The sequence below is a fragment of the Mus caroli genome, unplaced genomic scaffold, assembly GCF_978045245.1.
Source record: "Mus caroli unplaced genomic scaffold, Mus_caroli_1 scaffold_20, whole genome shotgun sequence".
Classification (NCBI taxonomy): domain Eukaryota; kingdom Metazoa; phylum Chordata; class Mammalia; order Rodentia; family Muridae; genus Mus; species Mus caroli.
The window spans coordinates 26,440,103-26,456,596 of record NW_028227275.1 but is presented as its reverse complement, the minus strand read 5'-3'; the positions used below and the strand labels follow the sequence as shown (position 1 = coordinate 26,456,596).

Here is a 16,494-nt window from a genome sequence, read left to right as displayed (position 1 = left end):
CCCCAGCTTGCTGCCCAGTACTCACATGGCAGCTCACAACCATTCACACCTCAACTTGCAGGAGATCTGATACTTTCTAGTTAGTCCTGTGGTGTACATATGTACATGGAGTGGAAACACCCGTACCCTATATGTTTTTAATGATTATAACATGCAAAATATCAGACCTCTTTGTATTTTGACAGAAAGTTATATTCAGTACCAATCATTATTCTCTAAATTATTTTATATTTTTTATATGTTTTTATATTTTAAGTCTACAACCCAGAGCCTCATACATTACAATGGCAAACATCCTGCCACTGAGACCTACTCCAGGCTGGATGGGCCTTAATATTTTGATAATTGGGCAGGGGTAGCTTTCTATATTACACCTCACAGATATCTGTTCTTTAATAATTTATATGTTTCTCTGTTTTTCTGACAAGAATATGTTCTGAGGGAAATAACTCACTTTAATAAGGTAAGGGCATCAGGAGAAAAACAAAATGATTTCTTTCAGGCAACCTACTGTCTACTGTCTACCAATTACTATAATAGGTTATTGGATCTAGATTAATAAAAATGTCTATGTGATACTTTATTTGCATTTTATTTCAAAGCACACTTTGTTCTTTAGTTTAGTTTAAGCTTAGGAGTTTTTAAAGACAGACTATCACTGTGTTGGTCAGCTGGTCTTGAGCTTGTATGCGGGAGCCACCTTCCCACATCATTTTTCTGAGTAGCTGGCAACATGAGGTTTCTCATTCCAGCTGAGGCACAGGATGTTTTCAGAGTGACTTTAGTGATGTCTGTCTAAATGCTCTCTGCTGCCAAAGGCACCAGTTATTTTAGGGTGAGATGTAAACAGCATGCAAAGTATTTCAGTATTTGAGAACAGACTGATGAGAGGTAATGTGGGTAGTTCCTGTGTTTTTGGCTTTCTGCATGAGAACATATTGAATTATTTTGTTTTAGGTTGATACATCTTTAACCAGCAATAAGTCAACTTGTAATGAAACAAGTAAAATGCCCAAGAACAGTAGAACCCAGACACATTCAGAAAGGAAAAGATTAATTGAAGATGGACTTCAGCTTGGTGAGCCACCAGCAAAGAAAGGTACTGGCTCTTTAGCTACCTGCGGGATGCCTCATAAACAGGAAATAACCTGATCAAGAGCAGGCATTAGGAATGCCTAACCACCATGAGTATTTATGTTAGCATGCTCTAATCTGTCAGGGGATAGATGGATGTAAAGTTGTCTTATAGTTATCAGCAAGGTTAAAAGCTGAGCTTTTACCACTGCCTCATGTTTCATTCTGTGCTAGGTAGAAGTCCCTTTCATAAAAAGGTGGTGGTTTTGCCAAAATCTGTTCTCATTCTTTTTTCACTCTTCATTTTTTATGTATTTGGACAAATAGGGGATAGTTGACAGATTCTGGGCCAAATATTACTAACAAACCTGTACTTGTGCTGTACTTAAAATGTTAGAAGAAAGTCTCTTAGAAAATACTACTGTAAATTGAAAACTTTTTTGAAGTACTTAAAAATGGTTAACTTTTTTAAAAGAAAAAGGTCAAATTCTTAAGATTATAGAGTTGCTAGTCTCTTTAAACTAAGAAATCATTAACAAATGTCAATTGCAAATATAGGAAAACTTTGAAAATCAGCTCAGGAGCTTTTAAGAAAGCTGCTGGATGTTGTGTGTGCCTGTGGCCCTGTGCTCAGGCCTGAATGTGTGTGTGTTTGAGCCGTTCTTTGGCTATATATCAAACCGTCAACAGAACAATAAGAATTAAATAAGAGATATGGAGAAGGCTGTACCAATGCCAAATGAGACAATGCCAAAAGTTTTACCTCCTCTTTTAGGAGGTAAATTTACTTTAGATAAAGTAAATTATATGTTTTAAAAGATAAATGTGCTTATTTTTATGTCTGAGTATTCCTGCATGTATGTGTGTGTGCCTGGTGCCCTCAGTGATCAGAAGAAGGCAATAGATCCCCTGAAGCTGGAGTTACAGATGGTTGTGATCCACCATCTGGGTACTGGAAATGGAACTTCTCAAAGAAATGCTCTTATCACTGACCCATCTACCCAGCTCAAGATATTACAAATTTAAAGTTAATTAAAACTGTATCTAGTGAGCTTTTAAGTTAATCCATAGTGAATGAGATAGATAGATCCTGGTCTTAGTTACTTACTGCTCTGACAAATGCTGAAGAGAGCAAGCTAAGGAAAAGGCTCATTGACTAGGCTAGACCTACAAGTCAGCAAGCCCCAGACATCCACTTTTCTAAGTGGCCAGTGCTGGGATTTCAGATGTGTGCTATCACACTCAGCTTTTTTCTTGTGGGTTCTGGGAATCAATCTTGGGCTTTCCTTCTTACATGGCAAGCACTTCAACTGAATCTCTAATTTGAGTCTGTTAGCACCAGTCTTTGAGTAAGGGCCAGCAGAGCAATCTCTATCCTAGAAATGTAGACATTAAGACTACAAACATGCTCTGCATTCGTGCTTAGTTAGTTGAGCCCTTCTGCATTGATTCTGCTAGCAGCTGTCCTATCTCTAAAGCACTACGCTTGCCTTGATCTTTATACCTACCGTACCCGAGCCACTAGCACTGGCTCCTTTCTCCAATGAGGAAACAATTAGGATTTAGCAGTTTAGTTAGTGAAAGGTGGGGCTGCATGTCCTACCTTTGATACTGTATAAATTCTGAGAATTTCAACCCCCTCTTTATATTTATCTGTAAAAAATTTAATGAGATTTTCAGTCTGTAAATCATTAACATAGTAACTTTACTTTGAAATTGTTCTTCAGGGTGTAGGTGGTTGCTAGAATTTCACTAATTCCCTCTCTCATAATGTAAGATAAAGGTCTGGGATTAAAGTTAAATAATAAATATTGGAAATGTTCAGATCAGAAGTAGCAGCCATCACTTTTTTAGACCTTTTTTGTCAACTCTGACCCAAAGCTATACTTTTAATATAAAAGTTCTTTATGTTTTTTTTTTAAGTCCATTTCACTTTTTCATCAGAAATTTTACTTTGATTTTTTTTCTAGATTAATAATATACCAATGTTCTTTTAAAGGGCTTATACTCGTTAGTCCACCCATCACCGAAGATCAAAACAAAAGGGAAGAAATGCAACAGTCTGTTTCAGAAGTTGTGGAAGGCAATAGAATTTTGAAGGAAAAGAATGAAGAGCTAAAAAGACTTTTAACTATTGGTGAGAATGAACTCAGAAATGAAAAGGAGGAAAAAGCAGAATTAAATAAACAGGTTGTGAGTTTGCAGCAGCAACTTTGTTTCTTTGAAGAAAAGAACTCATCCCTGAGGGCAGATGTAGAGCAAATCCAGGCCAGTTATGACAGTGCAGTTGCTGAGCTACAAACACAGAAAGCCGTGAACCAGGAGCAGGAGGACAGGATCCTGAAATTGTCACAGGAGATGGAGACTGCTGCAAGAACTATCAAGAGCAATGTTTCACAGATAAAACGAATGCAAACAAAAATAGATGAATTGCGGTCACTTGATTCACCTTCTCATATTTCAAAAATAGATTTACTTAATCTCCAGGATCTATCAAATGGTGCTAAAGGGGATAATTGTCTGAACACATCACAGCAGCTTCCAGGTGGTGACTTCTCAAGTACATGGGTTAAAGAATATCACACTCTGGAGCTCAGCAGGGAAAATTCCTTCCACGCTAGTATTGAAGCCATCTGGGAAGAATGTAAAGAGATTGTGAAGGCTTCCTCCAAAAAGTCTCATCAGATTCAGGGACTAGAAGAACAAATTGAAAAATTACAGGTGGAAGTAAAAGGATACAGGGACGAGAACAGTGACCTCCGAGCACAGGAGAGCGAGGGTAAGAATAGAGATCACCAGCTGAAGGAGAAAGAAAGTCTCATCCAGCAGCTCAGAGAAGAACTGCAAGAAAAAAGTGTCAGTCTCGGTGTTCAAGTACAGCTTGTAGCGGAAAGAGAGCAAGCTCTTTCAGAGCTTTCCCAGGATGTTACCTGCTATAAGGCAAAAATAAAGGACCTTGAAGTGATAGTAGAGACCCAGAAAGATGAGTGTAAGCGCTTAGTTGAGTTAGAGCAAAGCATTTTAGAGAAGGAATCTGCCATCTTAAAACTGGAAGCAAATCAAAAGGAATTTGAAGCAAAGTATCAGGATCACATCAGAAGTACCAACAATTTAAGTGCAAAGGAAGTCAAGTTCAGAGAAGAAATCACACAGTTGGCGAATAATTTGCAAGATACAAAACAGTTACTTCAGTCAAAGGAAGAAGAAAATGAAATTAGCAGACAAGAGACAGAAAAGTGAGCTAAGTCTTATTTAAATTAAACATTTTATATTGTGTGTTTGTGCATACCCACATGTTTGTGGGAGTCAAAGAACAACTTGTAGGAGTTTGTCCATTTTCCTGTAACATGTGGGGCCCAGGAATTGGACTCAGCTTCTGAGGTTTGACAGCAAGCTCCTCTCTCCACTAAGTAATCTTGCTGGTTCCCAGCTTTCATGTTTCTATGTCACTTTTGTACATTTAGATGGACGTCAATTAATTTGGTAGAACATAGCATATATAATGAGAGAAACACTTGAACTTTCTTCATAAAAACCTTTAGAAACAACAGTTGTATGCAGAAAATTTTACATACAACTCCTCCAAATCCCCATGACACCCCTTGAAGCAGTCATTACTAGTTTACATGTGCTCTGTTTCATGTTGTAGAAAGATGTAGTTCTGTGACACGGCGCCCTTTCTCACATTGATCCTAAGCAGGCAGTGGTGTTTAGGATAGACATGCAGTTTATGATTCTTTCCTTCTTTCTAGATTGAAAGAGGAGCTTGCTGCAAACTCTCTTCTTACTCAGAATCTCAAAGCAGACCTTCAGAAGAAGGAAGAAGATTGTGCTGAGCTGAGAGAGAAGTTCAGTGATGCCAAGAAGCAGATTGAGCAGGTACAGAGGGAGGTGAGTTATATGAAAAGCTGTGTGGGCCGTTTGCATACTACAGATACTCTAGGTTCCAAGTTTAGGGATAGATTTTAGGATTAAACAGGATATCTGTGAACTTGAATGTTTCTCCAAAACGATGAGTGCTAATATTTTACAAAAGAAAATATAGCTAACTCAAATAAAATGAAATTAGCATGAAACAAAATATGTGAATGTAATAGCTTTGGAAATGACCCCTGCCTGCCAAAGGTGTGTATATACAGAATGTATGTGCTTTATAGGACTAGAATTTCTTTAAAAAAGAATAAAGTTCATATTGTTTGCTTTATATATAGTTCTAGAGTCTTTCTTTAAAAAGTATAAATTTATGTTTCTCTAAAAAATGGGAAGTAGTTTTGTTTGAAGTTAATATTTAGGATAGGCAGGGTAACTTAGAACTCATTTTCATTGTAATTTAATTTAGATGTTTGCCACCTTCAGGGTGGTATGGCTATAGATTAACATAATTTCAAAAGGAAATTTAATTATACAATTAGGGAGGGAAAAAATCCATTCCATTTCTTCAAGTCATTTTCCTTGGAGGTAATACATATGACCAAATAATTTTCTTGCTCTTTAGTTTTCCTTTGCTCAGTATCCCCCTCACCCCTGTATCTTCTGATGAAAATTGAAAACATCTTGCTGGGTGTGGTGACGCACAAGTTTAATCCCTGCATCCTGGAGGCTAGCCCTTTCTACAGAGCAAGTTCTATGACACAGCCAGGACTACACAGAGAAACTGTCTCAATCAAAGAAAAAAATCTGAAAGCATCTTTAGAACCCAGCCTTCCTCTCCCCAACCCTCCCATCCCCTTCCCCTTTCTTCCTTTCCTTCCCTCAGCAGGCAAGCTGTAAATCTTGGCAGCTACCTTGTAGAGAAGAGGGGGACCACGGAAGTAATGGTGCTTGAGTTTAAATGACAAGGAGGTTGACCATATGGCTGGCCATGTGATACAGGAAGCTACTTGCTGGGGCAAAGGGGCTGTAAAGGTGGAGAAAGGAAGACTGATGAGTTAGGGAAAGCATGCTTAGACAAGGAATAGAAAAAAAGCTAAACTTCGGCCTCTTAGTAATGTCTTACCTTTAACAGTATTAGTTCTTTTCTGATGAGATTAAAGGACTTATTCCCTGAAGACATGGCCGTATAATTTAAACAATAATAAAAATGCTCAAAATGTTCAATTTGCTTTATAAATTATGCTTTGTAGGTATCTGTAATGCGTGATGAAGAGAAATTATTGAGGATTAAAATTAATGAACTGGAGAAAAAGAAAAATCAGTATTCTCAGGACTTAGATATGAAACAACGAACCATTCAGCAGCTTAAGGTAGTGGTCATGTTGTTAATGATACTTGCATTCCATTCTGCTGTAATATTATTCTATTGCCCAATAAAGTACATTATTTATCTACTGTATTAAACTTTGTTGCTTTGCAATAGGGTCTTACTTTGTAGTCTGGACTGGCATTGACCTCATGGCAAATTCTTCTGCCATCTTTTCTCAGATGTCTGGATTATAGGCACTAGCCACCAGACCCTACAACCATATGATCACTTCTTTAAGTCTAGATAGAGTGTTATGATAGTCCAGATTGATCTGTAATGATCCATCCTAAAACAGATTGTAGAGCAGCAGTTCTCAGAGACTTGTGGGTCACAACCCCTTAGGATTGAACGGCTGTTTCACAGGGGCCACCTAACACCATCGGAAAACACAGATATTTACATTGTGATTCACAACACTAACAAAGTTACAGTTGTGAAGTAGCAACAAAAATAACTTTAAGACAGGAGTCCCCATAACATGAGGGACTGTATTAAAGGGTCCCAGCACTAGGAAGATTGAGAACCACTGGTCTACAGATTGTGATGAGAATGGAGAGTGTAGTCTTGGTGATCAGACACGTTATAACTAGAATTGTAGGCCTTGCTGTCCCTATTGAACTTTCCCCTTAAGACTCCTGATTCCTTTTCTCAAACTTTACCACAGCTTTTTTGATAGAGGGCTCTTACGTTTTCTATAGTTTGTATTTCATAATGGGGATTTAGACAAATTCTGAATATATATTATACTTCCATTTCCCTTGATTTTACATTTTATGATACCTGAGAACACATTTCTGAGTAGGTATAATGACAACTGATATTAGAAGTATAATCTTTTTGATTGTTGTCTGTATTTTTAGTTAAAACCACATGTGTTATTTCTGTGTGCAGGTGTTTATATGAGTAGAGGTGTGTCCGCACATGTCATAGCACGTGTATACCCCACTTCATGTGTGGTGGTCAGAGGACAGGCAGCCTGTGAGAGTTTCTTCCTCCATCCTGTGTTCCAGGAGTGGAGCTTAGGCTTGCTAGGCTTGGCTGGGCTGTACTCACTTGGCCCATCTTACTCACCTTGTTTTCTGATTTTTTTACAATGCAGACAGGGCCTCACTGTGTCTAATGAACTCATGAAGATTAAATGTGTGTGCCACTACACCTAGGTCCTATAAAGACCTATGTATTCACTATTCTAATGGCTTTGTGATCTGGGAGAATCGACCCAGTGAATGAGACTAAAGTCTCATGCAATAGCCTACTTTATTCAGAGCTTCAGACAGTTTATATTCTCAGAGTTAAGAAAGGTCACATGAGTAACTTTGTCATGAGGTCAAGCTGTATTCAGTCACAAGGCATATACAAGGACAAGCCACACATGGCAAGAGCTTGGTTTGTTTTTTTTTTTCCATAGAGGTATATAGATAAAGGATGGTTTAAACATTTCATTGAATAACAGCAGCAAGTAATGATGAGTAATCTGAAGTCAAGTCACCCCTATACACTGCACCTTAGAGGAGCACAAAACACATTCCAGGAACAATTCCAGGTTTTGAAGGAACTGAAGTCTCAAGATTTTTGTCCTTATTTTGGAGTGTTCTCACAAGCACTCAGAATTCTCATCCAACTCCTTCCTGGACCATGTTCTGACACATACTGTTAACAACTGTTAAGTATTGATGTCTGTGTGCCTTTAATTGTATTCCTTAATTTTTAGGAGCAGTTAAGTGATCAGAAAATGGAAGAAGCTGTACAACAGTATGAGAAAGTGTGCAAAGGTCAGAGCCAAGTTCTTGTTCTAGAATTAAATTGACTGTTCAATAGTACAATAACAGTTAACATTTTTCTTTGAAAATGTTGAAATGATTAATTCTGCTGAATAACTTATAAACCTAAAATTATGATTATTTGACAAACATTAAGTAATACTCACTCAGTGTATTTTAAAACACTTTTATTAGTTCTTTGAGAATCTTATACTATGTGTTGTGATCATATTCACTCTCCTCCCAATTATCAGATCCACCTTACCTTTCCTGTCCCTCCCAACCTTATGTCTCCTCTCCCTCCCTCTCCCCCTTTCTCTACCCTTCCACCTCCCTCCCTCCCTCTGTCCAAGGTCAGCTTTTTCTACCTTTGTGTGGCTTGGATTTGTGGGCTTCCACTGAAGCAAGGCTGACTTAGCAGGTGCTATCCTCAGAGAAAAGTGACCTTTCCTTTCCCAGCAGGCAACAGTTGCCAATGGCTTCTCAACTAGGAGTGGGGTTTTATGCCCAATTTCACTCTCTATGCTGGGATTCGGTTTGATTTGGTTTTGCAAAGGTCTTTATGCTTGGTGTTCTGCACAAGACCTTCCTTCCTGTCCCTTCTACAGTTATCCCTGGGGGGCCTGATAGGGGGCCTTCCTATTTTTCTCTTCCCTCATTATCTTTGTACCTTTATATAAAATATAAAATTATGAAAATATAAACTATGAATGTGATAAGTTTATTTTCTGGTCTTTGATTTCTAATTATTGTTGTATATGCCCTCACGGGATCAGCTCACTATTATGGAAGCCATGCGATGCCTTTTGAGATTGAGATGTGAGTCCTCCCGCTTATGTGTCTCCTCCATAGTTGTTTTGGCTCTGTTAGGTGCTGGACGTTGCCACATGGATTTTAGGATCAGTCTGCCTACTACTACGTGAGAACATATGTAATCTTGGTAGTGATTGTGTTGAATCTGCTGTTCTAATTGGGAAGATTGCTGTTATACATTGCTGTTTTCATTGGTGATGGATATACCTTTGTGTTTAAGTCTTAAGTTTCAGTGATTATTTCTGTACACATTTAAAAATTTTTTTAAAACTATTTTAAGTTGTTTGTGATGTTATGGTGGTTCTTTCAAACCTTCAGATCTCAGTGTTAAGGAGAAGCTGGTTGAAGACATGCGACTGACACTAGTGGAGCAGGAGCAGACTCAGGCAGAGCAGGACCGGGTGCTCGAGGCCAAGTCAGAGGAAGCAGACTGGTTAGCCACAGGTACATAGCAGCTGCATCTCAAAGCTTCATTTTCCTGATTTCTTCCTTCTCTAAAGTAGTGTCGTTTCTAACAATTCATAAGTTCCAAATTCTTACACACTTGCCTTTCCCATTGTGATGAAAATTATTTTTTTCTAAGTAAAATTGTATATCATGAAGAAATAAGTACACTGCATGCTGGGACTGAGGAGAAAGAAGACTTAGTGATTAAGAGTACATGTAGCTCTGTCAGGGAATCTAGGTCCAGGTCCTCGCACCCATATGGCGGCTTTTAGCCAAGTATCTGTCACTTCAGTTTTAGGAGCTCCAATGCCTCTTTTGATCTCAGTGGACCCCAGGCATGTACATGGAACACATGCATACATGCAGATAAACACTCATCCACAGGGGAGAAACTGTAAGGAAAAGTGAGCTTTGATTGATAAAGTAAGCACATAACAGTGATTTGTTTGGTATTTGTACAGACTGATACTGATTACATTTTTATCAACATCATTTATTTTTCTTTTGTGTAGAAAATTATAATACTTGCTACTAAGTAAGCTAGTTATAGTTTGGTAAAAAGGGAATTAATGTATGTACTTATTTTTATGACACTTTTTACATATAATTTTGTACATTTGCTGAGTTAGCCTCATTATCTACATTTGGGAACCATGGCAGACGGTGACTGCGACATATTTGTGATTGCATATTAGTGTTCTGTCAGCATGCGAGTACTCTGTAAGCCCTTGAACTGGTGGATGAAGGTTTTCATACTTTCATAGCCATTTTCACAGACTTTAAATTTTTTTTTTTTAATTTTTAAAAATTTTTTTTGAGAACCACAAGAATTTGTTATACGTTATTTCAGATTGAAATAAATTTATACTCTGTACTTGGAAAAATAATCTTTGGGTACATGAGAAATCCCTGTAGTTTTTGTTCACTGGGGATTTGGTAACAGCAGCTAGAGAGATGACTCAGAGATTAAGAGCATTTTTGTCCTTAAAGTGGACCCAGGTTTGGTTCCCAACACTCACATGGTAGCTTATAACCATCAGTAACTCCAGGTCCAGGGATCTGATACCTTCTTCTGACTTCCTTGTATACCAGGCTCATGTGTGATGCATACATAAATACATGCGATGCACATGCATACATACATACAATACATACAAACAAACAAAGTAGTCTTAAAGAATTTTGTGAGACTCAGTACAGTTCAGCTGTTGGAATAATTTTAGTCCCATCTTGGTCTGTATTTTGGGCTCTGCTGATTTTTTTTTCTTTGTTTTTGGCCTGTTATATTGCTACATATCATAACATTTGTCTGCACTCACTTTAAATCAGAATTGGATAAATGGAAAGAAAAATTCAAAGATCTGGAAACCAGAAGTAATCTGAGGTTAAACACGGGAACCCTGGATGACCTAGATATGCTTACCAGGAAGTTCAGCAAGCTTCAGGACGAGCTGCAGGTATCATCTCCTCCCTCCCTCCCTCCCTCCTTCCCTCCCTCCCTCCTTCCCTCCCTCCCTCCCTCCCTCCCTCCCTCCCTCCCTCCCTCCCTCCCTCCCTCCCTCCTAGCAGCTTGCTGTATCTGTTGGTAAGATTGTATTTCTGGTAAGAGAATTCAGCATTTTGTATTTTATAACTAGTTCTATGGGTAAAATATTACATGGGCATTAGTAATATAGAGAAAAAACTTTGCATTTTGAAAAATATCCTGGGGAAAATTTCCAAGACATAACTTAAGATCAGCTAATGAAACCACGTTGATTGTGTCCTCAACTTTATGTTTTATGTGTGTAATTTATGTGAGTGTGTAGGTCAGAAGACATTTTTCCGGAGTTGTTGACAGGAACTCTTGTTTATGCTGTGAAGCAGCATCTTCCAGGCCAGTGGTTCAGGGTAATTCTATCTCTGCCTCCCATTTTGTTGTAGGAGTGCTGGGATTGCATATGTATGCTACCATATAGATTTTAAAGCATAAGTTCTAGGATTATCTGAGTTGTAAGGCTTTTGAAGCTAGCATTTTTACCTACTAAGCTCACACCCTGACACTGTGTATAGAATTTTAAAGTTACTGCTTTTCCTATCTTTGAATATATTTTCCACACCACTTTTTACTTAGCAAATATAGCTCTGGAGAAGACAGCCATTGGGAGACTTTGATTGTTGTTAACTTTTTCCAAGTTTATCAAATTAAGAGTAGTGTTATGTATCTGAACACTGAAACATGAAAATATGCTATATAAAAGAAAGCTATTTTGTATTTTTGTATATTCTTGTTCAGGTTTAATATGCTGTATGTAGAATACAGTAATTGGAAGAAACATAACTTTTTTGATGGTATTTAATAATTCCTAGAGGCTAGCATGAAACTCAGTATGCACGCGCGCGCGCACACACACACATATTGAGGATTGCTTTGAACCTTGATCCTCCTGTCTTTGTCCCCCAAATGCTGAGATTATGAGTGTGACCCCATACTTCTGTATATGAGTTTTTTTGCATTTTGTTTTTTTCCTTTTGAAACAGGGTCTCTCTCTGGAGCTCTGGCATTCCTGGAACTCACAGAGATCCACCTGCCTTTGCCTCCAAAGTGTTGTGATTAAAGCAGTGTGCCCTGAATTACTAAAAATAACAGGAAAAATTACTTTTTCTTTGTAATGATTAATTATATACTTTAGAGTATATCCTTTTCATTGTGAAAATCCAAAAGCAGCTGATACAAATTATCCATTTATTGTGACAAACAGTAGTACATCAGCCATGTTAAGATTGTTATTCGTTGCTGTCTTAGCATTTTTCTGAGGTAATGTAATGTCCTATGTTACAAAGTTTGTAATTCTGATATGAGTGCTGTTTTGTTTTAGAGTTTTCTTTGGGTTTTCAATGTCTGAAGTTATATTACCATGAGAACAATCTTAGATCTATAGAATTCAGTTTGAAAATCACTTAATCTATATTCTCTAAGCATCTATTCTCAATGTTCCTTTCATAAGTTATATAAGTTATAAGTCATTTTGTGTTTTATTTTTGGAACTATGTGATGGCATTTGGGAATATTGTAGTCACTGTAACTGTTAAAGAAATATCAATTGTTTAGTTTGTCTTAAGTTCATTGGTAAAGGGACTTCATAGGAAAATACTTTTTATAAGTGAAAGCAAGCCCAGTTAATGTTTCTTTTTAAAATCAGTAGTAAATTCATATTGTCTTTATTTAACAAAAAAACTACTTTTTTTTTTTTTTTTTTTGGTTTTTTTCGAGACAGGGTTTCTCTGTATAGTCCTGGCTGTCCTGGAACTCACTTTGTAGACCAGGCTGGCCTCGAACTCAGAAATCCGCCTGCCTCTGCCTCCCGAGTGCTGGGATTAAAGGCGTGCGCCACCACGCCCGGCTAAAACTACTTGTTTTATAGCTTTTTAAAAGGTTAACTGGATGGGTTACATGCAGATATTATTAAAACTTAACTCTTTTGTCATGCGAAAATAACTTTTATCTTTACCAAGGAATCTGAAGAGAAATATAAAGCTGATAGAAAGAAGTGGTTAGAAGAAAAAGCTGTCCTTACCACTCAAGCGAAAGAAGCGGAAAATCTACGAAACAGGGAGATGAAAAAATACGCTGAAGACAGAGAGCGCTGTTTAAAGCTACAGAATGAAGTGGTCGGTAGCAATGATTCTTCTTTCCCCCTTGGTTTGTTAACATTATTTTTGTGAGCTAGCCCTCCCACATTTGCTCGTGACATCCGTTCTTGTGTTTTCCCGCCTCTTCTCACTTCGTTTAGCCACTTGGAAAATGCTTGATTGTGTCTCTCTGATTGTTAAAGATGCGTAACAGTTCCCATGTTTACTGGCTGCCTGTACTTTCATCTTTAGTAAACTGTTCTCATGAGCCCAAATGGGGTTTGTTTGAGTTTTAATGTTGTTTGTGTATGTGTTTACTATTTTGAATTCTTTATGTTTAGGTAGTAGTCATCTTGTGAGATGTGTAGCTAGCCAGGATCCTGTATGTTCTCGAGTCACTTGATTATTTCCTTTAGTGTATGGAGGCTCTTTACCTTTTTATAATACTGTTTATCAGTTCTTGAGATTATTTCATGCACTAATGGAGAAAGACTTTGCCTATGGTTATATTTTATAGTGTTTCAAAGCTGCAGGCCTTTTGATTCACTTTGAGTTTATTTTTGTGTAGATTGAGAGAGACAGTCTTAGCATTTTTATTCTGCACTTTGTTATCCAGATTCCCTGGTGCTGAAGTGGCCAAGTTTGCCCATTTAGTATTTTAGTATCTTTGTCAAAAATACGGTGTTGGTAACTATGTGAGTTTAAGTCTGTGTCATCTTTGTCCTCTTTTTTTGCTCCCTGTGGAAACACATGTGTGTTGCTATGCTGTTTGTACTTATGCAGTACTAAGATGGCACTGTCTTAGGTATGGCTTTGTAGTGTGACCTGAGATTTCTCCAGTTTGCTCCTTTTGCTGAGGATTGCTTTGGTCATCTCTCATCTTTTGTAATAAAGTTCTATGTGAATTTTAGGATTGATCTCCCCTCCCCCCCCATTTGTGAAGAGTGTCATTGGAATTTGAAGGAAGTTGTATTAAAACTGTAGATTATGTTTGGTGATGTGGCATCGTACAATGTTAGTTCTGCTGACACTTAAGTATGGAGGTCTTTTTGTGTTCTAGTGTTTTCAGTTTCTCTGTGTTTGAGCATTTTCATTGCAGAGGGCTTTCACTTCCTTGGTTAGGTTTAATTTTAGTTTTTATTTTTCTTTAAAATCATTGCAAATGGGATTGTTTTTCTATTTTTCCTTTTCACTCTGTTTATATTTGATAAAAGCAAAGGCTCATTTGTATGCTGCTACTTGAACTTTGTTCAGGACCTAGATCAGTCCTAAGACTTTTCTCTATGGTCTTATGTACAGAATCGTATTGTTTGCTAGTAGGAATAGTTTGACTTCTTCCTTTTCTATTTCCATATTTCTATTTTCATATCTTATTTCTCTTGGTTTATTGCACTGAGACATCTAGTCTTATTGAATAAGTGGAAAAAATGGGCATCATTGTTTTTATAACATTTTGCTCTGCATCCATGTTCACTATGGAGATTGTTCAATAATTTTTTTCTCTACGTCCTTGTTTGGCTTTGGTATAAGTGTAATACTGGCTTTGTAAAATGAGAAAATTTAAAATTTATCCTTTCTGGTCTATGGATAATTTAAGGAGCATTGGTACACACATGTGCTCTGCCTGCTTGCCTGCCTACCTGTCTGTCTGTCTCTCTAGCTTTTTTTTCTAGATTTATGAGGGCTGGAGAGATGGCTTAGTGTTTAGAGCACATACTCCTCTTGCAGAGGATGTGAGTTCAAGTCCCAGCATCCACATGATATCTCAGAACTCCCTCTCTCTAACTCTAGTTCCAGGGGATCAGATGCCTCTGACTTCCAGACTCCTCAGGTACTTGTACTCATGAACACATACATAAATATATTACAAAAATGCATTTATTTTTGTTTTATGTGTATATCTTTTTTTTATTGGATATTACATTTACAATTCAAATGTTATCGTCCTTCCCGGTTACCCCTCCAGAAACCCCCATCCCATCCTCCTTCCCCCTGCTTCTATGAGGGTGCTAACTCACCCACTCCCCCTTTCCCTCCTTGGCATTCCCCTACACTGGGGCATGGAGCCTTCTGAGGACCAAGGGCCTCTCCTCCCATTGATGTTTGCCAGAGCCATCCTCTCCTACATATGTGACTGGAGCCATGGGTCCCTCCATGTGTACTCTTTGGTTCCTGGGAGTTCGGGTTGGTTGATATTGTTGTTGTATTTTGCTTGTGTGTCTGTATGTATACCATCTGTTTCTGGTGGCTGTGGAGTCAGAAGAGGGTGTGAGATCCCCTGTAACTACAGTTAAGAGACAGTAATGAGCCACAGTGGCAGTCCTGGAAATGGAATCTGGAGCCTCTGTAAGATCAGCGAGTGTCTTAGCCACAGTGCAGTCCCCGAGTGTGAGTTCTAGACCTGGTGGAGTTCAGGTTTGAATCCATCTGCAGTTAGGATTTTTTAGTTGGGAAACTTTATAATTGCTTAACTTTTATTTCTTGCTATATTTCTCATGTTTATTTTATTTAAATAGTTTATATTCTCTTCCCATGTATCAAGAAATGTCTCTGCTTATGTATTTTCTAATTTAGAATATAGTTTTTGAGGTATGCCTTAATCCTATTTCATTGATGTCTGTTGTATTATATACCTTTCATTTTAAAATTTTCTCTCTTAAATTTGTATTTTTTACTCTTAATTTGGTTAGTTAGCTAAGGGTTTGTCAAAGCTTGTTCGTATTATCTGCTCAGGTTGGATTTGGCTCTCCCTCTCTTCCTTCTTCACCTTTCTTTTTCTTTCCCTCCCTCTCTGCCTCCTCCTCTTTCCCACTAGCAAATGACTTGTTTTTTAAATTACATCTATTTAGTGTCTATGTGCGCTTGCATATATGTGCATACATGCACATAAGCACATTCTGCAGCTCATGTGTGGAGGTCAGAGGACATCTTGAGGGCATCAGCTCTCTACCTCTATGATGTGGATTCTGGAGTTTGAACTCAGGCCATCAGCCTTGCCAGACATGCTGAGACATCTCATGACCTTAGTTTTCAGGGTGTGACATTGAGTTTTCGCTCATTTATTTATTTATTTTTGTGCTGGGCCTTACACATGCCATTCTGATCTAGGATAATATAAGATCACAAAGTAGTTTTAGTTTGCATTTCCTCAAGTGCTGTGATTGTGCCTGATGCAAATTTCAATTTGAACACTAGGTGTTCCTTCTCCAACTTGCAGATGACAGCTTTATTGCTGCACTGCCTTTCCAAAGCTGTGTGTCTCATCCTGTTTATGCCTTTAGGTGATCTTTCATTGGCCTCCTGATGATCTGACACTGGCCAAGTTCCTAATCTCACACCTGGATAAGGCCTCTGGTATCGTGGGTTGATAATTGTCTCACCCTTGAGTGGTCCCTGCCGATGGAAGCCCCTGACTTCTGTATTTTACTGCAGATAATAGCTCAGACTACATTTCTGCCTTTGAATACTGTGCTTTTCTGATTCAGTTTCCTCCTTCTGGCTAAAGGTGTCCTGTGGGCCATATTTCAGTGAGTAGCTCTGGTTTTC

The 16,494-nt window shown here is 38.1% G+C and overlaps 1 protein-coding gene across 2 annotated transcripts in view; it reads left to right on the top strand.

Moving 5' to 3' along the window:
• The window catches only part of Kif20b (kinesin family member 20B), a 55,395-nt gene that overhangs the window by 25,717 nt on the left and 13,184 nt on the right, over nt 1-16,494 (top strand). For both annotated transcript variants that reach the window (XM_021152143.3, XM_021152144.3), the window contains exons 18-25: nt 958-1,099; nt 3,074-4,310; nt 4,827-4,965; nt 6,198-6,317; nt 8,028-8,088; nt 9,208-9,333; nt 10,666-10,793; nt 12,832-12,987. In XM_021152143.3, the coding sequence (XP_021007802.1) occupies nt 958-1,099; nt 3,074-4,310; nt 4,827-4,965; nt 6,198-6,317; nt 8,028-8,088; nt 9,208-9,333; nt 10,666-10,793; nt 12,832-12,987 (2,109 nt within the window). The remainder of the gene's footprint in view (nt 1-957; nt 1,100-3,073; nt 4,311-4,826; nt 4,966-6,197; nt 6,318-8,027; nt 8,089-9,207; nt 9,334-10,665; nt 10,794-12,831; nt 12,988-16,494) is intronic.